The sequence below is a fragment of the Notolepis coatsorum genome (genome assembly GCF_963971535.1).
Source record: "Notolepis coatsorum genome assembly, chromosome: 19".
NCBI lineage: Eukaryota > Metazoa > Chordata > Actinopteri > Aulopiformes > Paralepididae > Notolepis > Notolepis coatsorum.
This window is the reverse complement of record NC_140183.1, coordinates 82,143,212-82,157,490: the sequence shown is the minus strand read 5'-3', so window position 1 is coordinate 82,157,490 and position 14,279 is coordinate 82,143,212. Positions and strand designations below refer to the sequence as shown.

General features: G+C 47.4%; 1 protein-coding gene across 5 annotated transcripts in view; it reads left to right on the top strand.

Annotated features, from left to right (window-relative positions):
• Window positions 1–14,279, top strand: part of ephb6 (eph receptor B6) — a 184,171-nt gene that overhangs the window by 57,212 nt on the left and 112,680 nt on the right. For all 5 annotated transcript variants that reach the window (XR_014620763.1, XR_014620764.1, XM_084335855.1 and 2 more), the window contains exons 4-5: window positions 13,410–13,582; window positions 13,691–13,986. Coding sequence is in view for 3 of the 5 variants with exons in the window: in XM_084335855.1 (XP_084191981.1) it covers window positions 13,410–13,582; window positions 13,691–13,986 (469 nt within the window). In the remaining 2 variants the exon portion in view is untranslated. The remainder of the gene's footprint in view (window positions 1–13,409; window positions 13,583–13,690; window positions 13,987–14,279) is intronic.

Here is a 14,279-nt window from a genome sequence, read left to right as displayed (position 1 = left end):
GCTCATTAAGAGCTTTATATGTTAGGAAAAGGACCTTAAAATCAATTCTATGAGTTATTGGAAGCCAGTGCAGAGTGGCCAGGACTGGAGTGATATGTTCTCTTCTCCTTGTATGAGTTAGTAATCGAGCTGCAGAGTTTTGGATAAGCTGAAGCTTCCCAATGGTTGCTTTGGGAAGACCAGTGAACAGTGCATTACAATAGTCAAGCCGACTTGATACAAAAGCATGAATAAGTTTCTCTGCATCCTTTTTATTTACGAAAGGTCTTACTTTCGCTATGTTTCTTAGGTGGAAGAATGACGTTTTCATGGCCTTATTTATATGAGACTTAAAGGTCAGGTCTGAGTCCAAGATGACACCTAGGCTTGTAACCTCAGTCTTTACATAGGATGACAGACTCCCCAGGTTTTTACAAAGCACTTCCCTTTTCGCTTTTGGGCCGATCAATAGGATTTCGGTCTTGCTTTCGTTTAATTTTAGGAAGTTATTGTTCATCCACTTGTTTATTGCTAACAGACAATTTGTAATGGACTGTATGGCTGTAGTGTTATTTGGTTCTGCGGAGATATATAGTTGTGTATCATCAGCATAACTATGGAAGCATACATTGTGGTCTCGAATGATGTCCCCGAGGGGCAGCATATATAGTGAGAAGAGTAATGGACCAAGGCAGCTTCCTTGTGCGACTCCAAAATTGCTGTTATGTTCCTCGGATACATTGTCTCCAAGCTTAACATAGAACCTTCTCCCCTTAATGTATGTTATGAGCCAATTTAGTACATGATCGGAAAAGCCAACCAGTCTTTCTAGACGACTGATCAAGATATTATGGTCAATCGTATCGAACGCTGCACTAAGGTCCAATAGGACAAGAATTGAGACTTTGCCAGCATCGGAGTTTAGCCTGAGGTCGCTAACTATTTTGGTAAGGGCAGTTTCAGTGCTGTGATTTGTTCTGAAACCTGATTGTAGTTCATCCATGATGTTATTATCTTTGAGAAAGGAGTTTATTTGTACTGAGACTATCTTTTCTAATATCTTGCTGATAAATGGAAGGTTCGATATTGGCCTATAGCTTTTTAGTTCGTTTACATCTAAGTTTGTTTTCTTTAGTAGTGGTTTTACTACAGCTGTTTTAAATGCATCTGGAAAAGTGCCTGTTTGAAGAGACATATTTATGATTTCAAGGACATGATTTGAGACACTATCAAACACCCGCTTGAGAAATGCTGTTGGTATAGGATCGAGGCAGGAGGTGGCGGAATTACACTCAGAGACAATCTTACAGAGGTCAGGTAATGTAATACATGTGAATTCCCCCATAGTTATCTCAGGTGGGGTTTCACTCATAGCCAGATCCATATCAGCGGTAATGCTTGCTCTAATCAATGATATTTTTTCATTAAAGAAAACTGCGAACTCTTCACATTTTGTGGCTGATTGCTGCGGTATATGGGGGGGTGGTATGTTAATCAGCCGGTCAATGGTGGAAAAAAGTACCCTCGAGTTACCCATATTTTCTGAGATCATTTTGGAAAAATATTCCTTTCTCGCAAGTTGTATTGCCTTATTGTATGCGCCCATGGCGTCTTTGTATAAATTAAAGTGAGCTGTGAGTTTGAGTTTCCTCCATTTTCGCTCGGCTATCCTACATTTTCTCTTGTTATCTTTAACATTGGTTTTATTTAGCCATGGAGAGATTCTATCAGTTTTTACCTTTTTAACCTTTAGAGGGGCAACAGTATCTAACACAGTTGACAAGGTGCTGTGGAAGTTTTGCACTTGCTGATTTAAGGAGGATTCACTGCATTGGTCGTATGATTTCATCATACTAGAGAATTTTGCTTCAGCTCTAGCGTCCAGAAGCCTTCTGTGAACTAGGAATTCGCTTCTGGTCTTATGTAATATTAGGCTTGTACCATAGAACACACAATAATGGTCAGAAATTGGAATTTGTTTTACTGATATATTCTCAATGTTTAGCCCTGTTGTTATTAGTAGGTCCAGAGTGTTGCCATGTTGGTGGGTGGCCTCGTGAACATGTTGCATCAGTCCAAAACTGTCCAGTAGGTTCAGAAACTCACAACCCCTGGGGTCATCCTTTTTGTTGATATGAATATTTAGATCTCCATTAAGAATGATTCTATCATACCTGGTAATGCAGATCGATATGAGTTCTGAAAATTCCTGTATGAAGAGTGGCGAGTACCTTGGTGGTCGATACAATGTCACACATATTACTGGCATTTCTGTTTTCAATACAATAGCAAGGTATTCAAATGATAAAAATTTTCCCAGGTCAATATCATTGCACACAAATTGAGTGGAGATGATTGCTGCTATTCCTCCTCCCCTCCCACTCTGTCTGTTTGATTGATAGAATTTAAAATTGGAAGGGCAGGTCTCAATCAGTGTTGCTACACCAGTGATATTGTCTAACCATGTCTCTACTAAAAACATACAATGTACACCATGTTTTACTATGAGTTCATTTATCAGAAATGATTTTTGTTTCAGCGCTCTAACGTTGAACAGTGCTAGTTTTAGCTGTACGGGTTCTGTAGTGGGGTGTGAGATAGTCTGTGGTTGAACACTGATATTGATAAGGTTAGATTTACATATGGGACGTGATAATGAGTAATTGATTAGTCTTTTGGTGATCAGAATCGGGATGACACTCAACGTGTTTTTTTGTAGTTTAGGCTGCTTCTGTATATAGTCTACAGAGCTAGATATGGTTGGTTGTCAGGCCAGTGATGCTATACTTTGTATGACGTTATGTATTAGCACATTTACCCCTGATATGTTTGGATGGATGCCATCGGGTCTGTAATGGTCTTTCCTGGACCAGAGCAGATCAAAGTTATTTATATAGCAAAGTCCTATAGTAGTACAGTGGGTCTGTAGCCATTTGTGCAACCAGAACAGACGGCTAAATCGCTCAGATCCACGACCTATGGATGGAATGGGGCCAGACACAATGCATATTTTACCCAGGCTTTCAATAGTGAGTATTAGTGATTCAAAGTCAGATTGGAGTTTAACGGATTGTCTAGCCATTACGTCATTTGCTCCGATATGAATAATAACGGTGTGGGCGGACGGATATCTCTCGATGATTTCGGGAGTACACTCCAGTAAGTCAGTAATTTTTTAACCGGAAAAACAATACGTAATGCCGTGTGGTATTTGCAAAAACCTGGTGATGGAATCTCCGATGAGTAGGATCTCTGGCTGTTCCTGGATGCATTCCCCGTCGTAGATGGCCAGGTTTCTATGGTGAAAAGCCGCAGGAGTAGCGTCTGCATTGCTGGCGGAGTTAGACGGTTGGTCGGGCAGCAGCGCCGTGAGGAGGGGCTCATTCACAGCGGCATTTCCATCGATGACACTCGCCGTTTGAATGATCATCCTGGTATGGGCTGCAGAGCACCGCAGACGAGGGCGTTTAAACTTTGGGGAGTCGGACCCATCGCGTGAGTCTGGGGAGCTTGGCGATGTGAGAGCAAACAGGGCAGAGCGCTTTCTGCTCCGGGGCGCAGATATACTTCCATGGTTGAGTTGTGAGCTGGAGAGGGCCGCCGTCCTGGTAGCTTCGCTTGGAGCCTGGCTAGTAGCTAGGCTAGTAGCTATCATCGGATAGTCTTTGAGCAAAGCTACACTACTAGCAGCAGGAGACGGAAGCGAAGGAGAGCCAAGGAGGCTGGAATCACTACAAAGAGGATTGAATCGGTTTGATAGTTGAGGTGATTCAAAGGGATCATATAGAGGAAGGGAGAGCCTCCGTCGGCCCCTCACCACTGTCGCCCAGGAGGGACTACCGGTGCGGCCTGCGTCCGCTTTTTCCATGCTAGCCAGCTTGGACATTAGCTCCGTTTGACGCTTGAGAAGATCCACTACTAGTATCTCGATGTTCTTCAGTTCCGTTCGCATCTCTGCGACATCTGATGTTGGAGCCATTTCCTCGGGGGAGCTCAGCACTGTGAGTACTGTAGCGTGTAGCTGTAGCTATGGCAACAACAAGCGCCGATAGCTTTAGGTCACGTCCAGTAAGAAGTCACATAAAACCAATAAATCCAACAGTATAAACGATAAGAGCAAAAGTCACAGTGATCAGTTAAGATCACTGGTTAAAAGATGGTAAAAAGAAAGAAAACAGTCTAAAGTTTGAAAGTTGGGGAGGTCCGCAAAAACACGTCCGTTCAGTAGTAAGTAACCGGAGTGTTACTTACTACTGGACAACCGGAAGGCTGTCCTTCTGGTCCTCAAACAGCTCGGCCACCTTGTGGTGGGCAAGCATGTTTTGGTCAGGACGGACAACACCAACATCGTATATTGTCAGACAGGGAGGAGTGCGCTCCCCCCGTCTGCACCGGGCGGCGGTCGGGCTCTGGCTATGGGCGTTCTCCATCTGCTCTGCCTGAGGGCTCTCCACATCCCCGGCAGGGTGAATGTGGGTGCAGGTGTGATGTCGCGGGGCGGTCCTCACCCTGACGAGTGGGGGCTACGTCCAGACATAGTCGGGCAGGTCTGGGACCGATTCCGTGGCCGTCCGGGATTCTGTACTCATTCCCCCCCTTACACCTGATAGCTCAGCTGTTGGGGCGGGTACGTCGGGAGCGCGGGACTTGGTCCTGGTCGCGCCAGGCCGGGGCTCAACTGTGTGGTCCCCGGCCCTGATTCAACTCTTGGTGGCTCCGCCGTGGCCTGTTCCGTGGTCACCGCGGGCCCTCTCTCAGGCACGCGGAACTCTGTTCTGCCTCCTGTTCTGGGGCAGCCTCTAGGCTTGGCTGCTGACAGTGTGAATCTGGTGGGGATGCGTCTTGACTTTTCTGTGGTTAACGCTATCCGGTACGTGCACGCTCCGTCCTCTACCGCGGCTTACACTGGGGAGTGGCGTATGGTCGAGTGTGGGGGCAGAACATTGTTCAGCCACCCTCTCGTGGAACATTCCTGCTTGGCGCTCGGCGCCTCAAGCCTGTGGAACGTTCTCTGTCTCCGAGTGGGACCTCCAACTGGTCCTGCGCCGGTTGTCGCAGGCCCCGTTTGAGCCTCTTGAGCAGGCGCCATTGGATCAGCTGTCTTTGAAGACCGCATTCTTTTTGGCCATCACCTCCGCTAAGCGTGTGGGTGAGCTATGTGCTCTCTCGTGCGGCCTGAGTGCCCGTCTATTCGGCCGATAGCGGTGCGACTCTGAGGCCTAATCCAGTCTTCGTGCCAAAGAATATCCGGAACTCTTTGCGCTCCTGGGATATTGTGGTTCAGGCATTCGTCCGCCTCCTCACGCCTTCACCTGTCGTGTCCTGTCCGTGCGCTGGGGGTTTACCTCAGGACTCGGGCTCTCGGGGCTTCCGTTCAACTGTTTGTTGTTACGGTGGCCCTAAAGCGGGTGAGGCGCTGTCCAAGCAGCACCTGTCACATTGGTTGTGTGGGGGCGTTACCTTTTGCACGTTGGCTGGACAGGTCCCCCCTCGGGCTGCTGCCCTGTTAGGCCTCGGTGGAGGACATCTGTGCTGCGGCCTCCTGGTCCTCCCCGGGTCCCTTCATTAAGTTTTACCTCGTGGACATGACTGGGGGTTCTGTCTCCCAGGCCGTTCTGAGGTCTGGGACCCCTCCTGCGTCTCGCCATTTGGTGGGCTAGCAGGGGTGTGTAGGTGTGTGCCACGGGGTGATGTGTCACACGTGGTCCCGCCTGTGCTGTGCGTTTTTCAGGGGTCTCTGGTTCCCCCTTTTTCGCACTTTGGTGGAGTTGACTGCCTCCCCCCCTTCGTTAGGACGGGCGGGTGGACGGGACTCCCCTCCTCCCTGGTTGGGGCTTACGGGCCCTCAGGGGTTACACTTGTCGGGCCACGCGTCCGCTTAGCTATTATGTTTGTTTTTGCTACTTTTTTATTTAAAGCAACACTGGCGGGTACGTCATACGACCGTCAGACACTTATGGACCTGAACCCCGGGCTCAAAGAGGAGTTTGGAGACACTTTTGACCTAGAATGGCCAGCAGAAATCAGACGGGAGAATGGCGGCAAAGAAAAGAACAAAGGCGACGGCAGGAGAAGACACAGAGGGAGACGAGGAGGTATCAGATTGAGACTAAAAAGAGCTGCTTACCGCCCAGCAATTCCATCCATCTTTCTGGCGAATGCCCGTTCGTTGGAGGGTAGGATGGATGATCTGAGAGCGAGGGTCCGGTTCCAACGGGAGATGAGAGACATCAACATTATATGTCTCACAGAGACATGGCTCACGTCGACGACCCCAGACAAAAGCGTCTCTCCCTCGGATGCCTTCACAGTCTTACGTGCAGATCGCAACGCTGGCTCAGGAAAGACCATCGGCGGCGGAGTCTGCCTCATCACGAACAATTCCTGGGTTAATCCCGAGGGGGTGCAGGTCCTCTCAAACTCGTGTTCGCCGGACTTGGAACATCTTTCTATCCTATGTCGTCCGTTTCACCTCCCGAGGGAGTTCACAGCAGTCGTCATGACTGCCGTGTATATTCCCCCACACGCGAATACGGGCAAAGCGCTGGGCGAATTACACGATCATCTCAACAGTCACCAGATCAAACACCCAGACGCAGCGATGGTAGTGGCCGGCGATTTCAACCAGGCCAACCTGAAGAAAGTGATGCCGTCCTTTTTTCAGCACATCACTTGCTCCACCAGAGGGAAGAACACACTCGACCACTGCTATTCCCCGTTCAAAGCGGGTTACAAGGCAGTAGCCGCTCCGCCATTAACGGGGTCCACAAGCTCGAGCGATCATGACTCCATCTTGCTATTTCCGGCATATCAACAGAGATCACGTGACGCCGTCGTGTCACGTGAGATAAAGAAGTGGACCGACGAATCAGAGGCCACGCTCAAGGACGTGCTTGCAGACACGGATTGGGATATGTTCATAGGAAGCGCCAGTGACGTCAGTGAACTAGCAGACATAGTGGTGTGCTACATAACAACAATAGCTGATGGTATTGTCCTCAGGAAAACGGTGCGGATTTTCCCAAACCAGAAACCGTGGGTGGATAGCACTATTAGAGCAGCTCTGAACTCTCGTACCACCGCCTACAACCTGGGTAGAGAGTCAGGAAACATGGAGGAGTATAAGGCTTCAGTCTATACTCTACGCAAAGCTGTCAAACTTGCTAAGAGGACATATGCTGACAAACTGGAGACACAAATGGCACAAAACGACACAAGAGGATTATGGCAGGGACTGAAGACAATAACTGACTATAAAGTCAGCGCCCCATCAATGGGGAGCGACGACGCCTCCCTCGCGGACAAGCTCAACACCTTCTACGCTCGGTTTGGTGTAGACAGTGGCGCTGCCGGCTCTCCGGCTAGTGACGTCACTGGCGCGCCGGCTGTTGTGGAGGGGGGGGGGGGGCAACCGCGAGGGGGGGGGGACGCTCTCTCGTTGTCGGAACACAGTGTGAGAAGAGCATTTATGCAGGTGAACACCAGGAAGGCTGCTGGCCCAGATGGCATAACAGGACGTATACTCAAGACCTGTGCCAACCAGCTGGCCCCTGTGTTCACCGCCATATTTAATCAATCACTGGCGGAGTCAGTGGTCCCTGCCTGCTTCAAGAGGTCTACCATCATCCCTGTGCCGAAGAAACCCTCCCCAGCATGTCCAAATGACTACAGACCGGTGGCACTCACCTCTGTGGTCATGAAATGTTTCGAGAGGCTGGTCAAGGACCACATTTGTGCCTCCCTCCCCAGTGATATGGACCCTATGCAATTTGCATACAGGACAAACAGGTCCACCGACGACGCGGTCTCCCAGGTACTGCACAGCACCCTCTCGCACCTTGACCGTCAGAAGGGGGGCTATGTGAGACTGTTGTTCATTGACTACAGCTCAGCGTTCAACACCATAGTCCCCACCAGACTGGTGGACAAGCTGATCGAGCTAGGTCTGAGCTCCGCCCTGAGCGCCTGGGTACTGGACTTTCTGAGCGAAAGACCCCAGGCGGTCAGGGTGGGGGGTCAGACCTCCAACACCATCACCCTGAGCATCGGGTCCCCCCAGGGCTGTGTTCTGAGCCCCCTGCTGTACTCACTCTACACACACGACTGTGTGGCCAAGTTCAGCTCCAACTCCATAGTGAAGTTCGCAGATGACACGGTGGTGGTGGGGCTGATCTCGGACAACGACGAGAAGGCCTACCGGGAGGAGGTTGAGGTACTGGAACGCTGGTGCCATGACAACAGCCTGCTCCTGAACATTGGCAAAACCAAGGAACTGATCGTGGATTATAGGAGAGGACAGCAGGAGACACACACACCACTGATGATAAACGGGGCTACCGTGGACAGGGTGAGCAGCTTCAAGTACCTGGGGGTCCACATCTCAGAGGACCTGACATGGTCAACACACATAGGCACAGTAGTAAAGAAGGCGAAACAGCGTCTCTACCACCTGAGACAGTTAAGGAAGTTCAGAGTATCGGGGAAGATACTCCAGTCCTTCTACTCAGGAGCTGTAGAGAGCATCCTGACCGGAAACATCACTGCCTGGTATGGAAACAGCACGGCACAGGACAAGAAGGCCCTACAGAAAGTGGTGCGCTCAGCCGAGCGTACCACGGGTATTGCACTACCCCCCCTGCAGGTTCTATACAACAAGAGGTGCAAATCCAGAGCCTGCAGGATAATGAAAGACCCTCACCACCCCAATAACAGCCTGTTTCAGCTGCTGAGGTCAGGCAGACGCCTGCAAATCCCAGCTACTAGGACAGAGCGGCTTAGGCTCAGCTTCTTCCCCCAGGCCATCAGAGCCATGAACAATGTACATTGAGTGCTCAGAACATTGAACTGTCCACACACAAGCACACATGAACACACACACGACACGCTCACGACACGCTCACACACGAGCAGCCACTTAACACTTTAACATGAGCGGGCACACACTCATGTCGCACACACGCACACTTATGGCCAAAGGAAAGGACACTTTAAATTAGAATAACAGGAACAGTGTATTGCACTACCAAAGCTAACTAGCATGTCACACATGCGCTGTAAATAACTATGTACAGATACCGAGATGTCACTCCATGTTACCTGCTACCTGTTACTGCACAATGTTGTTTCTTCTTTTGATTCTATTATATGTACCACTGTATTGCACATCGTTGCGGGCAAGACCACCCGCATTTCATTGTATACCTGTATGCCGTGACAATTAAAACTCTTGACTTGACTTGACTTGATATCTCATAATGGCGAAGAGCGAGACGCGATGGCCAGTATGATAATATAACGAAAGGTTATCCTATAACCTAGTTATATGAATACTGGCTGAGCGTCTCGCTCTTAGCGCCCTGAGGTCCCTTGGTTGGGTTTTCAGTGTTGGAAACTTTTTCTGAGGAATGTCTGGCGTCATATAGAAGGACGCGGGGGCGTGGCCTGGTCACGTGCATGTGAGTGCAATTGTTTGTTCGTGAGCACAGTAGGTGCTAGGAGATAAGAGATATCTCATAATGGCGAAGAGCGAGACGCTCAGCCAGTATTCATATAACTAGGTTATAGGATAACCTTTCGTTATGTTCATCATACCATTTAATGTAATGTCAGACCTGTAGTGAAAACAACAGTTTTATAACCTTAAGGCTATGATTACATTTCATGGGCAAGGCCTACTTTATCATCATCTTTTCAAATGAGCTGAACATCTTTTGGAAATTATTTCAAATTCACTGTCACCGCTATTCGTTGTTTAATATATAGGCAGATGAAAGGGAAATTGACAAACACACGCATAAACCTCCAACTATCTGTATTGGCAGATATAGGCCTATTTTTTTTTAATATATAGGCCTATAGCCTAAACAATAAAACTGTATCAGCCAAGAATTTTCATATCGGTGGCAGAAACACAACGCAAAAACATATATACTGTGTTATAGTTTATTTATTATGTATTAATAATGTCTTAAAATTACATTAAAATGTTTATTGTAATTATGCAGATGCCCTGCATGAAGACTTAAGTGCTCTGCTTTGGTTATTATGAGAGAAACCAGTTCCTCGAGGACTCCATCCTTGGCTACGCCCTTCTCTCAAAGCGGTCATACTGGAAGTTGTCCCAGAGTCAATGATAGCTGGGAGTTGTGCAGCTTAACAGTCGGTCTCTGGGCGTTACGGGGTAACAGGTGCTGCATGTCATGTGGTTAATCTGGCATTCAGGCACGAACACTGTGCTCGTGGTGCAGTTCAAATAAGCAAACAGCAGTAAAAAAGACACAACATTTTAAATTAAAATGCTCATATCCAAAACTAGTAGATAGATAAATAGGTCATACATGTAGGTATGCATTTGGTTATGTGGGTGGGTAGGTTTGTAGGCAGGTGGGTGGGTTGTTATATATTATTATATATGCAGTATACAGTATATGCATGTATGTACTGTGTGTATGTATGTTTGTATTAACACGTATCTTTTGAATGTATTCTGGTATTTTATAATATGTATATTTTTGTATGTTTGATTTTATAAAACAGGGGAAGTTCTTGATAAGCCTCTAGGCTTCTAACTTCTCCTTCACAATGGTTATAACTTATTATGTATTGTTTTTACTTTTGTTTAACTGTGTTAATAAATAAATACAAAAAAGAATACAAAAATACAAATGCATAAAGTGTGGACATACAATTAGGGATAAAATAAGCATAACATTTGCATAAAATAGACAACAGCAAAATAGACGAAGTCAAAATAAGGCATAGAACATCGTTTTTCACATTAGGGTCTAACATCTTAACACTTTCTCTGCCAAGGACGCCCAAACTCATCATTCCCCGCCATGCTAATTCTGCCAATGACGCCGTAACACATCATTGAGATCAATATTTCAAAAATCTGTGATCGCAATCATATTTCTCCCCCGGAGACTTGAGATCTACTGTTGATCCCCTCTCAACTCTCCAACGGTTCAAGAGCGCCATCTGGTGGCCGATCGGCGGATCGCCCAAACCGGAAACCGGAAACGGAAGCTGGTGCTCATTCCAATTCGGTCCGATCACTCGCTAATAGTCCCGGGACTCAAGCTAGACACAATGGATAGCAATCCGTTACCAATAACTCGATAAACAACATGATTTGGACGTATATACTATTATACAACCTGGAGATGGATCGCATATTTCAACATCCCATAATAGGAATATTTTTGCTCCACGCTCATTGCCCAACGCTACGAGGAAGCTACGGTGAGTTTCAGCGTTTTTTTTTAACGTGTTCGATATAAACTGCTCTAATGATCATATCACCCACACTAGATGAATCATCTAATGTTGGCCACGGAATTATAAACGACCCCCCCCCCATCCGGTCACCATCAGATGGAACCACAACACACATGGTAAATTATTTGAAATTACCATCAAACTAGCGGTACCATAATACTTTTTAAATGGTTGTCAGTGGCATCCAGGAAAAACAAACAAAATAACTACCATCTTGACCTACACACAAAAGCCATGGCTAAAACGTTAGCCATAAAGGTGCTATTGATACAAATTGTAATGTAGACTAATAATTTAAAATAAATAATACATCCACAGAGCTTTTAGAAAGGTGTGGAATAAAAGCATTGCTTTCCCCAAATAAATAATTTATTTATCATTTAAAACGTCCTTGGCAGGTCTAAAATGAATGTTGTTATTTACATGTATCCCCTACCTACTTCCCATTTCCCCCACATGGAATGCACCTGATTGGATCAACATGCTGCTAGTTGAGAGGTCCCTGTTTCTCTGCTCCCATTTTCAAAAAGAAAATGGTGGCTTGCTCGCTTTCTCTTTTTCAAACTAAAGTTTAACCTAAAAATATGTTTCTGACAACTATTATAAACTAGTTTGTTTAAACTAGTTTGACACTTTGATCTGAACTTAGTTTGATGGTACAGCGTATGATAAGGATTATAATAATTATCGTACCCTATGTAAGCACACAATTGTTTTGGTCTCACATGCTGGTGCTCTAGTGCCACATCTAGTGGCTGAATGTTATCTATAGCACCTTTAAGAACGTTACTGTATGCATTAGTTATTTGGTTGCCAGAGTTAGATCTTGTAGTTTGAATCCAGCCTGTTACATTACAATAGCAAAGGGGACATTGGCTGGAATGTTACACTACCCCAGAACACATTCCTCAATCGCCCAAATTGACCTATCTCAAGCTCCGCCCTCTTTTCTTGATCCTCCAATCACAACCTTCGCTTTGGGGGCGGGGTTCAATTGTACTATCCTTTCAGAGACAACAGGGCGTGCGAACCCACAAACAACTGAAATACTCAAATAGTTTTGCAGCTAAGATTCCCTGAATTGTTTAGGAAAGATTCAAAACACTGTTCAATTCATCCGTACCATTTTTTCTCTCCTCCTGTTTTGACGGAATAATGACGCCGCAGGCAGGGTGAGATGTAAACGTCAACACTGTCACACTAATGTTACAGCAGAGCTTGTCACGCTGTCCCGTCAGCGAGAAGCTGTAGAATTACGTATGATGCTTGCCAAAAAGCAGCCGTCAAGATTGACACCACTCCGGGGGCCACTGTGGCGAGAAATACATGGCTCATGGGAAATTATGGTCTCCGAAAATAGAGAAAAAAAATGTGTTGCTGTGGTCTCTGAGGATCTAACTGTCGGTCCCGCTAATTACACTTAGATGATCCAAGATGAACTACCTTTGACCGTTTCAACGCCGACGGTCGGAAGTCCCCTCCGCCTCAGGCCTGTGGCTTCTGGCAGGAACGCTTACATTGTGTTTCCTTTTTTATAATTTTATTTTTTACGGCAGAGAGTGCTGAGCCCTTGTTGCATCAGCCGCTGTGTGCTGTCACCGTCGCAGAGCAGCGAGAGACACTTGGGATGCTCTGTGGATGAATCCATTTCTCCTTGGGGTCAGGGTTAGTGAGATGCCTGTTTAAAAATGCAAATGAAAGCCTAATGAGCGATGCAAGAGTCACAACAGGGCAGGAAGCTGTGTGCGTATCGGGGGGTGGGGGGGGGGGGTGGGGGCATGTTTTAACCCCCACTGGGACTGTGGGGCTTGAACTCACGGTTTACCCTGCCGCTCGCTCAACTGCTACATATTCATACAGGCGCGCGGGACGGCAGTATTTACAGAGAAAATACAGACAAGCACTATGAACTTTGTCTCATTCACCAGCATTCCTTTCCCTCCCGCTTCTGTTTATTCTTCATGATTCATTCCGCTGCTTTTCCTTCCTGAATCCATATTGTTATTCCTCCGTCGTCCAACTTGTCTTATAGTCCATAATTTCCCCCCTTTTGTTTTCCGACCATCTTTCTTCCTGTCGACCGCACTTTCCCCGCGCGTCACTTTGTTTTCTCATGACCGCTCATTATCCGACCTCTTCTCTCGCTCCAGCCTTCCAGTCATGGAGAGAAGGAGTCGAGGGAGGGTTGGGTGAAGATTGACACCATAGCAGCAGATAAGAGTTTCTCCAAAGTGGAGCCCAGTTCACCTCACCAGTACCAACCCAACCGTTACCGTCGCATCAACATCAAAACACGCAGCTTCGCCCCGCTCACACGCAACGGGTAACCACCACTCACTGCATTCACATCATCATTATGTACTATTGCCGACAAGACCCGAGGGGTCAAGGACAGCGCCACTCAACCTGACCCCTCTAACCCTCGTTTCAGATTCGTCCTGGCCATCGTGGACAGCGGGGCCTGCATTTCCCTGATGGGCGTGACCGTCTTCTATCGGCAATGCTCGGCGACCAACCTCTACCTGGCGTCCTACCCGGCCACCGCTTCCGGGGCGGAGACCACCGCCTTGGTTCCCGTGAGCGGGACGTGCGTCTCCCACAGCCAGGCCCAGGGAAGCTCCGCCCCGCGCATGCACTGCAACGCGGAAGGGGAGTGGATGGTGCCTGTGGGAGGGTGTGTCTGCGATGAAGGTTATGAGCCCAACCTCAACGGATCTGCCTGCATAGGTAAGTCTACCATCAGGAAAACCTAGAATAGTACTAGAGATGGTGTAGAGTAGTGGTTCTCAACTATTTCCCTGTGAAGGGACATTGACACGCATTCAGCTGCGACCCCCTGAGGTTTTTGTTGTTCGATATGATTTTACTACAGAAATCCATAACTAGTGTTAAAGGGATAGTTCGGATTTTTGGACATTAAATGGTATGGAATACTTGCTAGTAGCAGTGTAGTTGATGCAATGCCAGTCCCATAGTCGGAGTTCTGGCCCGCCACCCGGTTCTGACACCACAACATGCAG